The sequence below is a fragment of the Cardiocondyla obscurior genome, linkage group LG26 (assembly GCF_019399895.1).
Source record: "Cardiocondyla obscurior isolate alpha-2009 linkage group LG26, Cobs3.1, whole genome shotgun sequence".
NCBI lineage: Eukaryota > Metazoa > Arthropoda > Insecta > Hymenoptera > Formicidae > Cardiocondyla > Cardiocondyla obscurior.
The window spans coordinates 1495739-1512942 of NC_091889.1; the positions used below are offsets into that span (position 1 = coordinate 1495739).

At 36.0% G+C, this 17204-nt stretch overlaps 5 protein-coding genes across 14 annotated transcripts; 2 read left to right on the forward strand and 3 right to left on the reverse strand.

Moving 5' to 3' along the window:
- Positions 1–63: 63 nt before the first annotated feature.
- Positions 64–5476, reverse strand: LOC139111975 (protein starmaker). Of its 4 annotated transcripts, XM_070672680.1 has the most exons (5): positions 5167–5476; positions 3869–4120; positions 3631–3783; positions 3330–3522; positions 64–3227 (listed from the first exon to the last, which is right to left on the reverse strand). In XM_070672680.1, exons 1-5 carry the CDS (start codon positions 5278–5280, stop codon positions 814–816), a joined length of 3126 nt encoding a protein of 1041 aa, XP_070528781.1. In that variant the 5' UTR covers positions 5281–5476; the 3' UTR covers positions 64–813. The 4 variants fall into 4 exon arrangements, with proteins under 4 accessions (XP_070528781.1, XP_070528780.1, XP_070528782.1 ...); XM_070672679.1 differs by having other exon boundaries at positions 64–3522; positions 5167–5473; XM_070672681.1 differs by lacking the exon at positions 5167–5476 and adding an exon at positions 4549–5119 and having other exon boundaries at positions 64–3522.
- On the reverse strand, positions 5394–8319 carry LOC139111999 (perilipin-1-like). 2 transcript variants are annotated; one of them, XM_070672731.1, is made up of 4 exons: positions 8178–8319; positions 7530–7902; positions 6506–6900; positions 5394–6367 (listed from the first exon to the last, which is right to left on the reverse strand). In XM_070672731.1, exons 2-4 carry the CDS (start codon positions 7596–7598, stop codon positions 6247–6249), a joined length of 585 nt encoding a protein of 194 aa, XP_070528832.1. In that variant the 5' UTR covers positions 7599–7902; positions 8178–8319; the 3' UTR covers positions 5394–6246. The 2 variants fall into 2 exon arrangements, with proteins under 2 accessions (XP_070528832.1, XP_070528833.1); XM_070672732.1 differs by lacking the exon at positions 8178–8319 and having other exon boundaries at positions 7530–7963.
- A 39-nt stretch (positions 8320–8358) lies between these two features.
- Positions 8359–11553, forward strand: LOC139111986 (synaptotagmin-5-like). The gene is made up of 9 exons (XM_070672708.1): positions 8359–8488; positions 8604–8687; positions 9012–9164; positions 9341–9531; positions 9718–9908; positions 9982–10089; positions 10566–10686; positions 10779–11122; positions 11203–11553. Exons 2-9 carry the CDS (start codon positions 8683–8685, stop codon positions 11506–11508), a joined length of 1419 nt encoding a protein of 472 aa, XP_070528809.1. The 5' UTR covers positions 8359–8488; positions 8604–8682; the 3' UTR covers positions 11509–11553.
- A 203-nt stretch (positions 11554–11756) lies between these two features.
- LOC139112001 (60S acidic ribosomal protein P1) lies at positions 11757–13789 on the reverse strand. The gene is made up of 4 exons (XM_070672734.1): positions 13578–13789; positions 13103–13253; positions 12625–12726; positions 11757–12416 (listed from the first exon to the last, which is right to left on the reverse strand). Exons 1-4 carry the CDS (start codon positions 13647–13649, stop codon positions 12403–12405), a joined length of 339 nt encoding a protein of 112 aa, XP_070528835.1. The 5' UTR covers positions 13650–13789; the 3' UTR covers positions 11757–12402.
- A 179-nt stretch (positions 13790–13968) lies between these two features.
- On the forward strand, positions 13969–16912 carry Pick1 (protein interacting with PRKCA 1). 6 transcript variants are annotated; one of them, XM_070672702.1, is made up of 7 exons: positions 13978–14128; positions 14203–14270; positions 14343–14571; positions 14835–14897; positions 15116–15434; positions 15509–15704; positions 15792–16912. In XM_070672702.1, exons 3-7 carry the CDS (start codon positions 14348–14350, stop codon positions 16484–16486), a joined length of 1497 nt encoding a protein of 498 aa, XP_070528803.1. In that variant the 5' UTR covers positions 13978–14128; positions 14203–14270; positions 14343–14347; the 3' UTR covers positions 16487–16912. The 6 variants fall into 6 exon arrangements, with proteins under 6 accessions (XP_070528805.1, XP_070528806.1, XP_070528803.1 ...); XM_070672704.1 differs by lacking the exon at positions 14343–14571 and having other exon boundaries at positions 13969–14128; XM_070672701.1 differs by having other exon boundaries at positions 14203–14571.
- Positions 16913–17204: the final 292 nt, after the last annotated feature.

A 17204-nucleotide genomic window follows, 5' to 3' on the forward strand; every position in this document is an offset into this window, starting at 1 on the left:
AATGTCTATCGTATTGTTCGTATTAACTGGTATAATATTTAAAAAAAATTTTTACAGCGTCGATACTGTATAATATATTCGAAAACTTTAAAATTTATTTACAATTACTGTTGAATACAAATTAATTATTTTCTAAAACTCGATAAACTTATTACGCATCATATAGATAAAATGCCTTATGCACAGATTTCTAATAAAACGTTACAAACGTATTTATAATATTATATTTTCTCTGTTTCCAATATGTACACGCATAACTCTTGTTCTCTCTCTCTCTCTCTCTCTCTCTCTGTGCATGTGTTTTGTGAAGGTGTGCACACGTGCGCCCATATGCGCACGTAAAATCACACTTATGCATTACGTCACAAATACAAACTTAGTTTACGTTTTAATAAGTTTTATCTTAATTTTACACTAAATTTGTTTTTCATACGTTCGATGCAAACATTTTGCAGTATAATAATGTTACAGCTTATCTGTTGCATTACATAAAAAAATCAACGCTATAATGATACTTAACTATTTTTCACGCCAACAAATAATATAACTATAAAATGAAACGTTGCGAACCTACCTGATCATTAGTCCTTTCATGTTTTTGTTTTATCGTATAATATAAGGAATAAAAATATACAGTGCAATTTGACATAATAGAAAAAGAATTTGTAATAAAAGATATGTCCAGAAATCTTCGATTATCTACTTTAACAGCTTTCTTTTCAATTTAAACTCTGTAGTTGTAAGTGAATACGAATTGCACGCATAAAAATAAATGACAGAATATACAATAGTACCTGTTCTTCTTAAGCACAGTTATTCTAAAGTAATATCTCCGTCGTCCATCTCCATAACATTAATCGGATCCAAAGACGGCATATCGGCACTTTTACGTATCTCATGTGATATATTCTCTAACGTTTCCATTTCGATATCTAAGCTTTTTGTGTTATTCTTTTCACGATTTTGAACTTCAGCGGCAGCAAGCTCAAATACTTCCTTCAATATCTCATTTGCTGCATCCACAGAGTTATTATCTAAAGCAGAACAGTTTTCTTGAATTCTTTTTTCTTTACTCCCTGCATTATCATTAACTAATTCCTCGAGTTCTTTCATTTCTTTTTCAAATTTTTGTTTCTCTTTCGAGTCATCTGTTTCTTTTCCCTTGATTTTGATCGATTTCGCGTCATTACTGTTCGCTGGAACTGAAACATCTTCATCACCATTTTTTATTTCATCGTGCTTCTCGCCATTTGAATTAATGGTATCTTTTGTACTAGCAAATTCGTCAAAATCTGAATTAATAGCACCTTTCGTACCATCAGATTCGTGAATATCTGCTTCAACTTCCATTTTTTCCAAATCTTCTTCATCAACCTCGTTTTGTAAGTTTTCCAATTCTTTATCTCTGTGTTCATTTATTGTTATGTCATTAATCTGTCTTTTATCATTTAATATTTTTGTTTTTTTATTTTTCTCTGGTTCTTTTACGTCATTCCTCGAAAGATCATCCACTAAATCACATTGTGATATTTCAGGTTTTTCTATTACCTTAATCTTATCATCGTCAAATTTATTTTCTAAATTATTACAACTTTCACTTTGATCTTTAATATCTTTTGCTACATTATGATTTAATGATTTATTTATTTCACGATCAAGGGTTGTTCTCTCTCTGTCATTTTCCTCTTCGTCACTTTCCATTTTGTCATTTTCTTCTTTGTCACTTCCCTCTTTGTCGTTACTTTTGGTAATAGTATTTTTTATAAAAGTAACTTCTGCGCTACTCTCTATTTGTACATTTTTATCTTTCTCATTTTGATTACAATCTTCTGTTGCAGGGACGATTTTCTGGCCGTCCGTATCTTTAAATTCATCACTTTCTTTATTTGGTGATGTTTTATCCCTATCCTCCGTCGTATGTTCAGCCATTGTATCTTTATCCTTTTCATCTGTGTCATCTTCTTTATGGTCATTATTTTTAATATCTAATGTTACCGTTCCGTCCTTTATAGTTGTTAATTTTTCACATTGTTTAAACTCTTTTGTTTTAATATCTTCAACGTTTGCAGATTCCTCTACGCGCGACTCATTCTTTGTCGTATCTTTTTTATCATTTACATTATCGTTTTCATTACTACTTAACCGTCTCACCTTCACATTTTTTCTTTTTTCATTAGTAGATACAGACAAGGTTTCTTCATCATCAGTATCCTCAATACTGATACTGAATTCCTCCATCGGTTCATCCGTATGTTTATCAGGTAGCGACTCCTCTTCTTTATAAACCTTGTCATCTTGAGAATCGACTTCTGTTACTTCCTTAATACTTGAAATAGTTAACTTTTTCAACATTAACGCAGCCTGCTTGAGATGCGTTAATTTATGTTCTGCATTAGACACCTTGGTGTCAAATTTCTTCCTGCATATGTCGCAAGAGTACTCTGTCTTACCTTCGGACTGTGCTACAGATTTCGGGTTCTTAACATCCGTCGACGATGCTACTTCGGTACTAGACACAGAAGATGATCTTGTCCTACTGCTGTTGCGTCCTACTGCTACTGCTTCTTCTTTTACTTTCCTAGACGTAAGTAACGAACTTGACGTACCTTTTATTTTACTTCTCAGATTTTTACTTTCTTCATTAGATGTATCCTCGCTAGAATCTAAATTCATTTTTATTCCGTCGAATACTTTCCGTTTTTTCTTATGTGTCTGATTTATATGATCTTTCGATTTATATGCTCCTTTTTGATCAGAACTATCAGAATCCGAATTCTTATCTCCCATCATTCTTTTCTGGCCTTTTTTTGTCGAAGGAGTGCCAAACTGCTGTTTTACGTCGGTTGATATTTCAGTCGATTTTACCTCAGGAGTTTTTACGTATTCCTTATTCGATCTTGTCATTTTCGTTGGCTTGGATTCAATGGTATCGTTCTTTGATTCTTTCGTGTCAATTTGCCGTTTTCTTTTTAGTCTTGTTTTACCATTAATAATATCATTCTTTGTATTAGACGAGTCACCCAAAACATTACTTCCAGAAGATTTTGTTTCTTCCTGCAAACTATCATACAAGGTATTGTCATCTATATCTTTTTTTATCTTCTGCGTTTTCTTTTTTGTATGTGATTTTTGGTTCAATACATCAGTTAAGAAAACTGTACATAATTTTGTCCCTGCCAAATTGGATTGTGCCCGAGACCGACGGGTTTTGTTACTGCTCGGATCTTCTGTTAACCAACAATTTTTACAGACTGTTAGTCCTGTGTGATAAAATCTGTACATGCTTATACCACTCGCAACTGCATTGTGACACTTGTCGCAATGTCTACCTTTTGACTTGTTGCTTTGCAACTTAATTCCTGCGTTTGGTTTATTTAGCGTTTTACGTCTCTTAACACGTCGCTTACTACGTTCCATGTTGTTCTCGTTAGTATCGCTGTCGCTAGAATTCACTGATCCACAAAATGTAATATCTGGAAATGTGGTAATTGTTGTTTTACGATTTACAACATCTGTGTGTACCTGTAATAAAAAAAAAAAAAAAAAAATTTAGTTGCGCGATATAAATATCACTTGCAAACAAAATCAACATAAACCATAACAAAAATTCAATATAATTTGTGTTTGTACCTTTGGAAATTTCGAATAATTTATTTTTTCATTAACCAGATCTTTTAAACTGCCAATTGTTTCTTGATAGATTTTCCTTAAATCATACAGAATATCCAAGTTATATCGACACGTTAGGCATATTAGTTTGATATCACTTGTCTTCTTGATGACCTACAAAAATATAGGATATTTCAAATCTAGACGATACTAACAACACTGTTTATTCTATAATAAAAAAAGAGGTATTAAAACTTACGTCGTTATTAAAAATGCTACGGATTTTTTGCAAAGGATTAAATATAAAGCTGCTGTTATCTTTAGTAATGTCAAAGATATGATCATTGTCAACTGACTCATAACACAAGGAGCAACATGACATCAATGGGTTGTCCTTTGCCTCTGATATTTCCTGTGGTTTCTTATACTTTTGAACAAACTTGGTGCACTGATCTAATTCATATGCACACTTGTAACATATCTTGTTTGACAGATTGATGCATTCATTAATCTAAAACCAAAAAAAATTACAATATTAAAATTGCCCCAAAGATCTGTAATAATTCTAAATATTAATCATCCTCTCATCATTAATTAAAAGTAGAAAAAAAGGGATTAATTAGCAAATAACCACACACACACACACGTCCATGCGCATTTTCATTAACAGATACTGCGATATACGTATATATCGAAAGAGGCAACAAATAGTATACAGTTGTTTAACAACCGCTCCGATTTTCAGGCACTTTCAGTGCGAAATAGACTGTAGCAGAACACGAAACTGCAAAAACGAGCACGAATCAAGACGAATAAGTATTGTCAGTCATTCCCGGTGTATAAATTTGTATGGATAAATACACAAACACACACACACACACACACACACACACACACATATGCGCACGTCTAGCAAAATGTCGCAATAACGAAACGAACCCGGCCGCTTTTTCACTATCCTCGCAAGGCAAAAGACGCTCATTCACACGAGATCAAAGTCTAGAAGCGGTTCACGCGGTTGTTCGCATCCTCGTCATTTCCAGACGATCTGCCGGATTAATTGTCATATCGTAGTAAAGTCCTCGTACACGTCTTACTACTTTGTTTCTCACTCTTGTTTCTTTGCGCGCGAGTTTCACGCCCTGAGTACAGATGACGCGGCACGTTGTGTTTTTTATGAACGCAAATCGATGCCGGAGTGATATGCGTGAACATTAATTTCCCCGGCATAGTCACCCAAGCCTCGATCATCATAGTGTCATATCCAAGACCCGGTCGCACGTTCGTCGACTCGTTAATGGTCCCGCCGCAGTCAATCTCGAACCTAACCAATAAGCGAGCGCGTCTAACCAAAACAAAGTCAAAACTTATTTTTTCGAACCCAGCTGTGCTTTCCGATTAACGTGTTTTTAGTTTCATCAGACCGGTATAATTGTCGCGAAACACAAGAAGCTCGACACAAGATGCCGAGGCTCGATCTCGAGCACCCATATAAACTTCAGAGTCGAGCGCATTTTTTTTTTTCCAGAACGTGGTAGCGAGATGGTTTTGTCATACCTTTGTGGGCAAGCATGTCTCGATTTGATCACTGAACACGGTCAGATTATCTGGAGTAACGTCCAGAAAGACACCCTCGTCGCTGGCACACAGAAAACAGTATTGGCGCGACATAGCGACTCGCAATGGGAATAAAACTTAATCAGAGTAGCTTATCACCATCAATGGAATGAAATAAAACCGATTCCGCGAATACTTTGCTACTCTCGCGAATTTAATTGCATGGACCTGCTCAACAGTTTCCTTTATTTTCGCTACTCGCACTACAAAACACTACAGAACGATACACCGATCAACGTGCGTTCCTCCATGTCGCAGATCCATACAGAATTGGCGGTAATTTCATTGGGCGACTGCATGTGCTGCAAACGCGACGGTCCCGCCTGCAATATGGCAGCCAGATCGATCTATCAAACGGCAATATGTCGAATGATATACGAAATCGATATGTACAATTTTTTAACACTTTTGCTAATTTTTTTTTCTTCTTTTTTTCAGATATTCTCATGAGGAAATTCTGATGTACAAAATTCAGAGACAAATTTTTGGACGAAAATAAACCAGAACTGGTTGGATAAAATCTTTTTTTTTTTTTAAATTAATTAAACTAAAGAATATGATTTGAAGTTAAAATCTCTGAATTACGTGACATTAATGTAATGTGCGACACTACGCTTTACAACGTAAATTGTATTTATATACTAGAAGGATATAAAACCAAAATTTATTTCAATAACAACGCAAATCCACCGTTGTACAAAGATTATCTCGCAATTAGACGCTATTACTTATCTTCAAGACAATTGCGTTATCACGAGTTGCTCAATCCATTATATTCCTACGTCGCAATGTTCTCTAGCTAAAATCTGCTGTAACTGATTTACGTGTCTTGCTTGATTTCAGGACAGAGGTCCTATTTGTGCAAATAAAATTCCGACACGAGTCTCTCATGTTTGAAATAAATTCGAGATTAGTTTTAGCGCGAATAAACGCGTGATGTGCGGAATCGTGGCTTTGAAACATCACGGTGTACTCCACGACGAAAGCCTGAGTGCGAATTGTTCCTCGCATTTTCATTATTCAGCTAGACACTTTCCGAATTCCTCGTGCAGTCTCATTCGCAACTGACAAGTCCTCTATCTGGTTCTTCGACCCGCCAAACAGAAACCTTAGGGTTTCTAATGCCGAAGTGAATATATTCCTGCAAACAAAGGTGTTAAAACCAATCTTAAATTATAATATATGTGTCAAAAAATCTAAAAAAAAAAAAAAGAATTTATTACTACTGAAAACTTATTTTGAACGACAGGAGCTGTAGCTTCGAAGGCTGGACCATTACCTGAAGCTGTCTTTCGCGTTCGCGTATATCTGGCCAGGCGGTAGCTTTACGGAGGGCAGCTTCTCTTCCACGAAGTCCAATCCTAGACATAGCGCGTCATCGACGATCTTGAGGGGAGCTTCTAAGAGGCCAGCAATCGTGCCGGTAACAGGGCTGACGAATTCCAGACCCGTGCGCATTCCGTTCTCTGCGTGACCCAAGATCGTCGCGACCGACTCGTGAGAGTTTCGCGTGGCCTGGTACACGCCAGAGAACGTCGATGTCACGGTGGCAAGCACCGGTAAACGCAACAAACGGCGCGTGCACACCATGCCGCGTGCATCCGCGTCGTTGGCATTTGTAGTTATGCTGATCGGCGCCGTGGGATCCTGTGTGCCACACATGACACTTAATTGCTGCAAAAGAAAAAAAAAAAAAAATGGATATGTAAGAGGGTGCAGACGTTGATAATTTTAATAGAAGGAAAGTCGGGCGGTTCGAAAGCCGCCAAACAACCTTGAGCAAATGTACAAAATTGAGACGGAGCTACCAAACACTATTCTTCTAAACTTCGTTTAAAATACATAAACAGCATTATTAGCTTTGTATTAGCTTTGCAATAGAGTTGTTACAACAATTTATTTGCTTCTAAATAATTGAGCAATGACATATATAATTTTTACTGAAATGAAAAGAATTTTTTATATTTGCAAGTCGCGCCATTGCATAATTGATCTTCGTGGCGTTAGCGTGAAAATTATCATAAGACAAGCCCCGACTGTAAGTTGTCATGACAATTTTCCAATCGATCTGGACCGTTAACGGATTTCGTAGCGTTCGCGAAATACTTATTCGCGTTGTCACGGATAAAAATCGCGGTTAATTCGTCGTCGGCGGCGGCTTTCCGTGGAAAACGACGGAAGTAAACTAGATTGTAAACGAATGACAGCGCCGTCCAGAGTCGAGGAATCGATAATTGTAGACTGCTGGACATCGCCGTGAATGACGACTGCAACTGAATCGCGACGACTGTTGTTGTACGCACCTGATACGCGATGCGCACGATAGCCGAGGGTCTCTCCCTGGTCTCACGCGGCGCTCCAGAGTCCGCCATCTCGAAACCTGCTTCCTGGATACCCCAAGTAACACGATTTGTGCGGCTTATGCCGCTTGTGAGACTCGAAAGACGACCAAGGTTGCAAGGGGTGATGCGCGAGATTCGCGCGTGCGCCTACGACTTCCTAAATTTAGCTGCTGTCTTAATAAACCGGTGTCGCCAAGGTATTCCTCATTTCGAAAATTAGATGACTAGCGGCTATTCATCTCCCAATCATTGCCAGACTTCATTTCTAAGTGCCTAATTTTTTACAGCACTTTGGGGATTTTCTTTTGTATCAACAACGACCGTTCGAGGAATCCTAAAAGTAAAACATATTTTTTTGTAATAACTGTTGAAATATTTGAAATATATTACTTAAATTTTATTAAAAAAAAAAAAAAATTAATTGAAGGCAACCCTTTGTAATTCTAGCCGGACCTTCGTGCTATTAATAATAATAATTATTATTTTTACTTTAACATACGTTAATATCTCAGCTTGCTATGTTTAAGAAAAAGTACAGCAGGTGATTAATTATAAAAAAAAAAAAAAAAAAAAAAAAAATTGTCAAGTTATACATAACGTGCTCTTCACCTTTAACGCAGTTCAAGGCCGCTCGATGATCCTCCATCGTTAACGAAGATGAGCATCTGCGTGCCAGCGCGTGCGCGCGAACGTACCCTTCCTCCGAGGGTGAGTCTACGGGGTGGAAGGAAGGTGCACGCACGTATGCTACAGAGTGGACGATTGCAGGATGTAACTTTAACATGTTCATTGAAGGGAAATTGTCTATCGTTTGCTGATCTATCACTTTCATTCGTATTTCCGGGATTAAAGCCCGTTATTTTCTCGCGTGTGCCAGCTAAACGTGAGAATGTAATGAAGTTGCCACACGGATGATAAAGGTGAGTGTAAGTACTCGTCACATTTCTTTTGCCATATTTCCAACCAACAGGATTCTGCATCCTGCATCTTATTTCCGGAAAAATGTATTGTGTTCCTGAAAAGAATACGTTTCAGCATTCAAGTGCAACGGCGTCTACAAATTGCAGGCATTTCATTTCCATGGAGCCGATTGTACCATCTGGAACAAACGAGGATGACGTAGCAATTAGCTATCCTTTCTTAAATTATAGTTTTATTTGTCGCGAAAGAGAACGCGTGCGCGCACAGAGAGAGAAAGAGAAAGATAAAGAGTAACACATATGCACATGTATCAAGGAATTAATTCTATTTACACACAGATACACGAAATTAATTTAGGATTAATTTTAATGGTGAATTTCGAACTTTAATGAATTTACGAGCAATTAATTTATCAAGTAATACGTATCACTTTGTTTCAACGTAAATAAAATTAAGTAATCAAGAATTGCATTGCATTTTAAGTAAATCCATCGATAAAACTGACCGTAACGTCGAATGCAGGTTCGCAATTAAGATGGATGTTCACGGCGCCGGGGTGGTCGCAATTCTAGGCACGGTTGGAGCCGCTACCGGAGCAATTTCAGCGGTGCTCGTCTATACTATTTGCGCACGTCGTCGACGATTACTCACTTCGGTCGGAGGACCGCTCAACTGGCACGTATCTCTTCTGCACATTTTTTTTTTTTTCCGAGATTCTGTTCTAAGAACCGACATAACAATAATTATCAAAGTCTAAAATGTTTATTACAATTGTCGGATAATCGTCTAATGACGAATCTCAAGATGAATTGAGAATATTGAGATCAAATGAACAAGTATCTCTGTTTTAGGTTTGAGAAAGATTTGTTGGACAGAGCTGAAGAAGCAGCTAAATCGTCGAAGGATGTTTTAGTTGGCGTCGCACTTTCAAGGGACAGTAAGATTATCAGACGTAATGACAGTAACTCGGACGATGATGATGATTATGAATGGCAGTCTGATCATGTATTCGATAGCATCGCGAGTGATTCACCTAGAAGAGGTAAATATATGTGTATTTGAAAAATTTTAATAAAAATATAATTGCTTGAAAATTAAAAAAATTAAAAAAAAAAAAAAAAAAAAAAAAAACTTGAAACATAAGAAAATGCATTTGCGATATAACATGTACATAAATAATTAGACTTATTCTAAAAAAAAAATTGTTAAAGAAGATAAACTCTTGCAGTTATGCATCACCTCTCTGAATCGGATGATATTTCTCCATCTCCAATGAGTCCTCTTGCGCCGCCAATTCCAGAAGGCACAGTAATCGCATCTGAGAAACGCATGATAATTGTCAAGCATCCGCTGCGAAGTATAGACGGTTCTTACTCTAGATTAAACAGCGTCGAAATTGAGTCAGGTCCACGGCACAAGGTATATTGCATATTCTGGTGATTTTTTGATTCATCAATAAATGCATTACTGTAAAGAATTTTTTTCAACGCAGCTGTCGTCTTCTTCCTCAACTTCTTCTTCCGACGAAATCAGAGGTGAATTGAAATTGAGTTTGATATATGACACCAATGCTGGAATACTTACTGTGAAACTTATCGAGGTATTATTTCTCTTTCCTTGCTGGGAAACTCTTATTATTTATCGCATACGTCACATGGGCTGCGTTCAGAAACATCACCCGAGTGTATTCTAACCTTGTTTAACATTCGGTAAACGAGGATAAAATGGTGGTACGTACACCTAATAGCACCCTCGGATGATACTTCTGAATGCAGCCATGTTTATTACAGTATTTATTACAGTACACCGAAGAGCAGATGTGGCATTTTCTGCGGCGACAGCGGCTAGCGTACGTAACGTAACGTAACGTAACCCTAGGCGGCAGAGGCAAGGGATGAGAGAACGAGAACGGTGGGAAAATTAGATTTCGGCAAACCGGCCGGCGCGGTATATACATGCGGCACGTGTGACGTACACGACGCGTTCGCTAGCTGCCGTCGCCGCAGCAAACGTCATATTTGCTTTTCAGTTGTAAATGCATGTATGTACATCTAAATGATCGTTTGTTTCGCGAAGGCACATGATCTTCGCGCTCGAGAATTAAGCGGTATCGCAGACCCTTACGCTAAGATACGTTTGTTACCTGACCGCAATAACGTATGGCAAACTACAATCCACAGACGTACTTTGAATCCTGGTAAATTGTTTCACTTTTATCTGTATACGATTCAAATAATCACTTTCTTTAAGGTATCAAAATATTTCACGTACTAAACTTTTTTTTTCAAGTTTTTGACGAAGACTTCGTTTTTGAAGTAACGCCTGCATCATCATTGTCCGGAAGAACATTAGAGATTCTGCTTTACGACTTTGATGCGTTTACGAGACATCGTGGGCTGGGTTACGTACAGCTTCCTCTTGTTTCCGTGCCGAATCTCGATACAAATTTGGTTACTGTTGTAAAGCCAGTTTTGCGGTATGGAATGGAGGGTGGATTTAAAGCGCCGCCTCTGGGTGAATTAATGGTCTCCATCTCGTATCAGCCGTCTATTGAAAAACTGACAGTCATTGTCGTCCGGGCGAGAAATTTACCCATTCTCGACGATCCCGCTAACGCCAATCCATATGTGAAGGTACGTATCGCATCAATGTACCTTTCAAGTTTCTTTTTTCTTTTTTAACTTAAAATACACATAAAAATAAAAACTATTAGGTGTCACTCATCCACGACGGTAAAAGTCTCAAGAAGAAAAAGTCAAGTGTGCAACGCGAAGCTACCAGTCCCGTATGGAACGATATTCTTACTTTTGATATTAGTAGCGACATATTGCCAAAGTGTGTCTTACAATTCTCTGTGCTACGAGCAAATGGCGATCTCTTGGCTAAGTGCCAAGTATCTGGCTCATGTCAAAGAGAATTGTTTCAACGTGTGCTAACTGGAAAAGGTGCTTCCGCACAATGGTTGCCGTTGTCAGAACCAGAAGTGCAACGCGATGATAATAGCGAGTTAAAAAATTAAAACTCGCTGTTGGAAAAAAAGAAAAAAAAAAGAAATTATATATAAGACGATCGTTGAGGCATTAGAATATTTTACCTCTTAAACGAAATACTTTAGCCAAAAATGTTTTAGATAAAAATTAGTTTTGAAGAAGATTAAGTATAATGTTAATTTGATTTTGGCATTTTTCAAGTCATATCAACTGACAATTCACACAATTTACAACTATTTTCACTTCATCTATATTAATTAAAAATAAAATAACAAAATATTATCGATCAATTTATCAGCCAATCATCTTGTATAATACAAAGGCACGAATACATAATCAAATTAATTTATGGCAAAATTATTCAAGTTAGATTTACCAAAGCAGAATGCACATAAGAAAGTTACTTTGATGAGAAAGACGGTCTATTAAAAATAAATCCGCCGAAGAAAGCAGGTTCTTTTAACGACGAAATTGTTATTAAATGCTACATAAGAGATTGACTGAATTTACTAGTATATATTATCGATCAGCACATAAATTATTGAGGATAAAATGTAACGGTTAGAGTCGTAGCTCACCATGTTGAATATACGGTACAAAAAACAGAGTACTATATATATATATATATATATATATATATATATATATATATATATATATATATATATGTATGTATGTATAATTATAAAGAGAATAAAACTAGAAAATATATTTTCTTCCCGTATAGAACTAAAACATATTTTACGCGTATTTTATCGATATTCTCATACATAACGGTAAAAGAATAAAATATTGTTTGCAATCGCTTTTCTATGGTTGAAAAAAAGTGTACAATTTTTTTATCAAAATTTTTCATTATTTATATTGTGTGTACAATATAACGGTACATACATGAAAGGAATGGACCAACGCGATTCCCGATTCTAGTCGAATAGACCTGCAATCAGATAATGCATTGTGATTAAAACATAATTACTTACGTTTATTGAATAAGATAATTAATTTATTGTATTCTCATTTTTTAAATATGATCATCATATGTATATTCTGTAGCTAATACATGCTGTTTTAATCACTGAATATTTATTATTATTATTCTAATCTTTTGTTAACTTTTGGAAAAATACATTTGACGTGTAACTTACCAAAACCCATATCGTCGTCTGATTCTTCCTCTGGTTCTTCCTTCTTTTTCTCCTCTTTGGCTGGAGCAGCTTCAGCGCTCACAGGTGCTGCAGCAGCTGGGGCTTTAAATAAAATAAAATAAAATAAAATAATTTTTTAAAGTTATGAAAAAATTGTAATACTCGAGATAAATTTTTATTGAAAATTATATTTCCATTTTTTGCTTGTTAGAAATAAAACTTAGCAATTGTATCTTTATTGATACAATTGGAAAGTTTGTTTTCAATTTCTTTCACCTCATTTGCTGACCGGGCTAGCAATTTAAATGACCTAGATCGGTGGATGAAGAGGATAAAATAATTACAAGATTACATTTGTAATTTTTTTTTTTTTTTTCCCTTCACATATGATTTTGTCTTTTTTACTGTACTTTGCAAGAGATATATGTTATTTAAAATCAAAGTTTGCAAAATTTATTAATAAAAAAAAATATGTTACCTGCTCCTGCTGGGGCAGCTCCAACCCCAGATCCAATGTTGGTAATTAATTCTTTAACATTTACTCCTTCCAACGCTTTAGCAAAAAGTCCAGGCCAATAAGATTCAACATTTACGTTTGCCGCTTTTAAAATTGTCTGTATCTTCTCACCCTGAAAATATAACAATTGAACTCAGTATATGGTCATTATTATTATTTTTATTCCGTAAAGTTAATTTACAGATTTAATTTATCACTTTATAGAGTACAATAAATTAATAAAAACGAACACGTGTACAATCCTGAAAGTTTTAAGGTTAGGATACAAGTTGTTAAATAATTTATGTAAAATTTAATATTAATAACGCCATTGCAATAAAAATTTAGAAAACAAACTTGAACTACTGCACGATCTACTGATCGTGCTCTAAATTGAACCAAAATAGAATAGCGAAAATGGACGCAAACGTGACAAAGCCGCGTGGCCGGTACTTACAGTTACGGCGATGTCATCGTCGACGAGTATCAGTGCGGAATAAACGCACGCAAGCTCGGCCTCGGACGTCATTTTTCCTGTTTAAATTTCCTGATCAAGAAGTTGATGGAGCACCAAATCGGTGTAAGTCGTCGATGCGACCTTAGCTCTACAAGAGAGAACAAACACCTACGTCTGCCACCTCGACGGAAGAAAGGAAAGCAAAAGTCGGATGTTACGTGACGGTGACGGCTGCCACAAGCGGTCAAATGTGCGCATGTGTGATGTTACCGAGAAGCGGATCTGCGATAACTGCCGGCGACGCCGCGCAAGAGTAAGACAGACAATGTATAGCTCTGGCCTTTTCTTCTATCCGACGGCAGCCGAAGCGCTGGCACTTGACACGGACGAGCCTCTGTATTTGTACGCGTGGAAGCCGCGATTCCGAATTGGGCTCTCTGATCGTGCGTTATCAATTATTAGATTATTGTTTAGGTTTGGCTTTTAATTAAATGTGAATAAGTGTGGAAGGCGTTACTTTAACCAGTCGTCAATACACAATCGTTCATAATGTAATTTATATTGAATGAATAAATAATGAAGCTTTTAAAAACTAACACCGAATATAAATAACAAAATATTTCAGATATTAGCAGGCATGACTGGTCTGGGTATGGACTTTGAGGACGATTTCTTCTTCGAGGAGGATAAAATGTTAGTTACGTAGATCACAAATCTTAATTGTTTATTGGTTTCTTATACTATATTCGTTGTGCTATATTACAGTCTTAATGTGCTTTATTTTGGTTGCAAAATGCATGCTTGAATGCCAAGGTGCGGTGGAAAAGTTTAACCAGAAGAGTCTAACAATTCAGCTATTTCGACATTTGCAAGTGCTTCAAAGCATGCTTCAAAGTTTGAATAAATCAACTTTGGATGAAGCTTGCGTCGCTCTGACCACCGTACCGTCGGCTAGCATGGAAATGCACCAACTGACTATGATGGAAGATCGCATGTATGCACTTTATTCTTACGTTATATTGTAATTTCTTTCTTTGATCATTCTTTTTGCTTTATATATACATATAGGCCTGTTTATTTTAGCTGCATTTTTTAATTAATGCAATAAATTAAAGTCAAACGAGTATACATATTTTTTTTTTTATATTTTAACTTATTGCATTTATTCAGAAATACAGTGTAAGTGAGTGTGCCTTATCTTTCTCTTTTTGTGCCAAATTTCAATTTTTTCCTTTTATATTGCTTATCGGGACCTAGAACAGATATAGAATTGGTTACACAAGATCCATATATACAGCAGCGGCGACCCATCAATTATTTGTAAGTTTTTATTAGACATGTAATTATGGAATTGCTGTAATAGACAAAGCAGTATATAGCCTATAAAGCAAGGTTTTAGCATATTATAGTTGAATATTTTGCCGAAAATAATGTTTGTTTTACGGAATTATTTTACGGAATACATATTCCAATGACAGTGAAAGAATTTACATAATTATTTATTAAAAATTGATATTATTGTTTTATTGAAATTTCAGGGGTATGACGATTACATCTGGGAATATTGTAATTCAAAAAGATACCAGTAATTTAATTGGTATCAGTATTGGCGGCGGTGCACCACTTTGCCCATGTCTTTACATTGTACAAATTTTCGACAACACCCCAGTTGCTTTAGACGGTACTCTCCAAGCAGGCGACGAACTTGTTGCCGTAAATGGAGCATCAGTAAAGGGTAAAACAAAAGTAGAGGTTGCAAAAATGATACAATCTTGTGACTCGCAAGTTAGCATTAACTATAACAAGTTACATGCTGATCCAAAACAAGGTCGTACGCTCGACATTGCTCTTAAAAAGGTGCACACATGTAATTACATAACAGTACATATTTTGTTTTACATATATCGTAACTAAAAATTTCCTGATTTTAGGTAAAACATAGACTAGTTGAAGGAATGGGTAGCACTACAGCCGACGCTCTGGGACTATCACGAGCCATTCTTTGTAACGATGCACTTGTTCAACGATTAATGATGTTAAAACGCACGGAAAATTTCTATAGAGGTCTTGTTACACATGCTAAGGCAACGTTACATGCTTTTTACGATCTCACACAAATTTATAAAGGTATAAAAACGAGCGAATATTATAAGGAATATTAGTAGTTGCTAGAATAATTACACATTTATTAATTTAAAATATATTTTTGTTAAGTATTCGGCGATGCTTTTGCCGCCATAGGAGTGCGAGAACCACAGCCACGGGCTAGCGAAGCCTTCAGACAATTTGGGGAACAGCATAGACAAATGGAAAAATTTGGAGTGATAATGTTAAAAACCCTGAAACCAATATTAAGTGATTTAGGAACGTATCTTAATAAGGCCATACCAGATACACGATTGACTATTAGCAAGTATGCCGATGCAAAATTTGAATATCTGTCTTACTGTTTGAAAGTAAAAGAGTTAGATGATGAGGAGCAGAGTTGTGCCGCACTGCAAGAACCTCTTTATCGCGTGGAAACAGGTAATTACGAGTATCGTCTGATACTGAGGTGTCGACAAGAAGCTCGTGCGAGATTTGCGAAACTTCGTTCAGACGTGTTAGTGAAGCTTGAACTGTTGGACAATAAACACGTACAGGACGTCGTATGGCAACTACATAAGTTTGCCGCAGGTCTAGCAAAGTATTATGCCAACACACGAGATTTGTTGTCAACGGTAACGTTATTCCCGGTTGAAGTCGACTTGTCACATTCCGCATTTCAGTATAAGTCTACTGGGCCACAAACTTTAACAGATTTAAGCGACGACGTCGAGGAATACGAGCCGGAAGAAAAACAGAATATAAACGAAGAACTTCTTATTGATACATCAAATTTTCCAGAAAATTCAACCGATAATACATAGCGATGCTTACTAAATTTCTAGTGTGTTGAAATGAGTAACATCTTTGTTACAATCATATGTATACACGTACATCAAATTTTGTTAAGCTTTATAATTTTATTCCTGCTTTCAATGTAACTGTGATTATAGAATTAAGATGAAGTAAAACGCACGTATATTACGCGTGTGAGATATTATATCCAAAGTTGGACTATTAAATACTATATTAAATAATATATCTTTCGATCTATATGGTACACAAGAAAATTTGTGTAACCATAATCGATGCACGACATTAATTTGTGCAATTTTACAGAACAATAGATTTTGCAAACTTGCATGTGCTGCATTTATATATATGTTTAAACATACTATTAGAATATAAATTAACAAAAATTAAATTATTATCAAAGAGAAAAACAATAAAGGAATAATTATAACATTTTATGAATGTACGTTTGACAAGATTTCTCATGTTATTAAAAAGTACATTAACAATCAAATAAATAATATTTAATCTTCAATTACAATTAAATAAAAACAATAATTCAATCATGCACCCATATAAGTGGCCGACAAATTAAAAGTAAATAATAAGTACGTCAATTCCGGGTCTTTTTTTTTTTTTTTTTTTTCTCAATTTTCAGTGCCATGTGTCGAAAAATGCACGAGAAGTATCAAAAAATTAAGAAGCCTTGGCCTTTTATTGATAGCACGGTCAGCACTGAGCGTCGTTCCC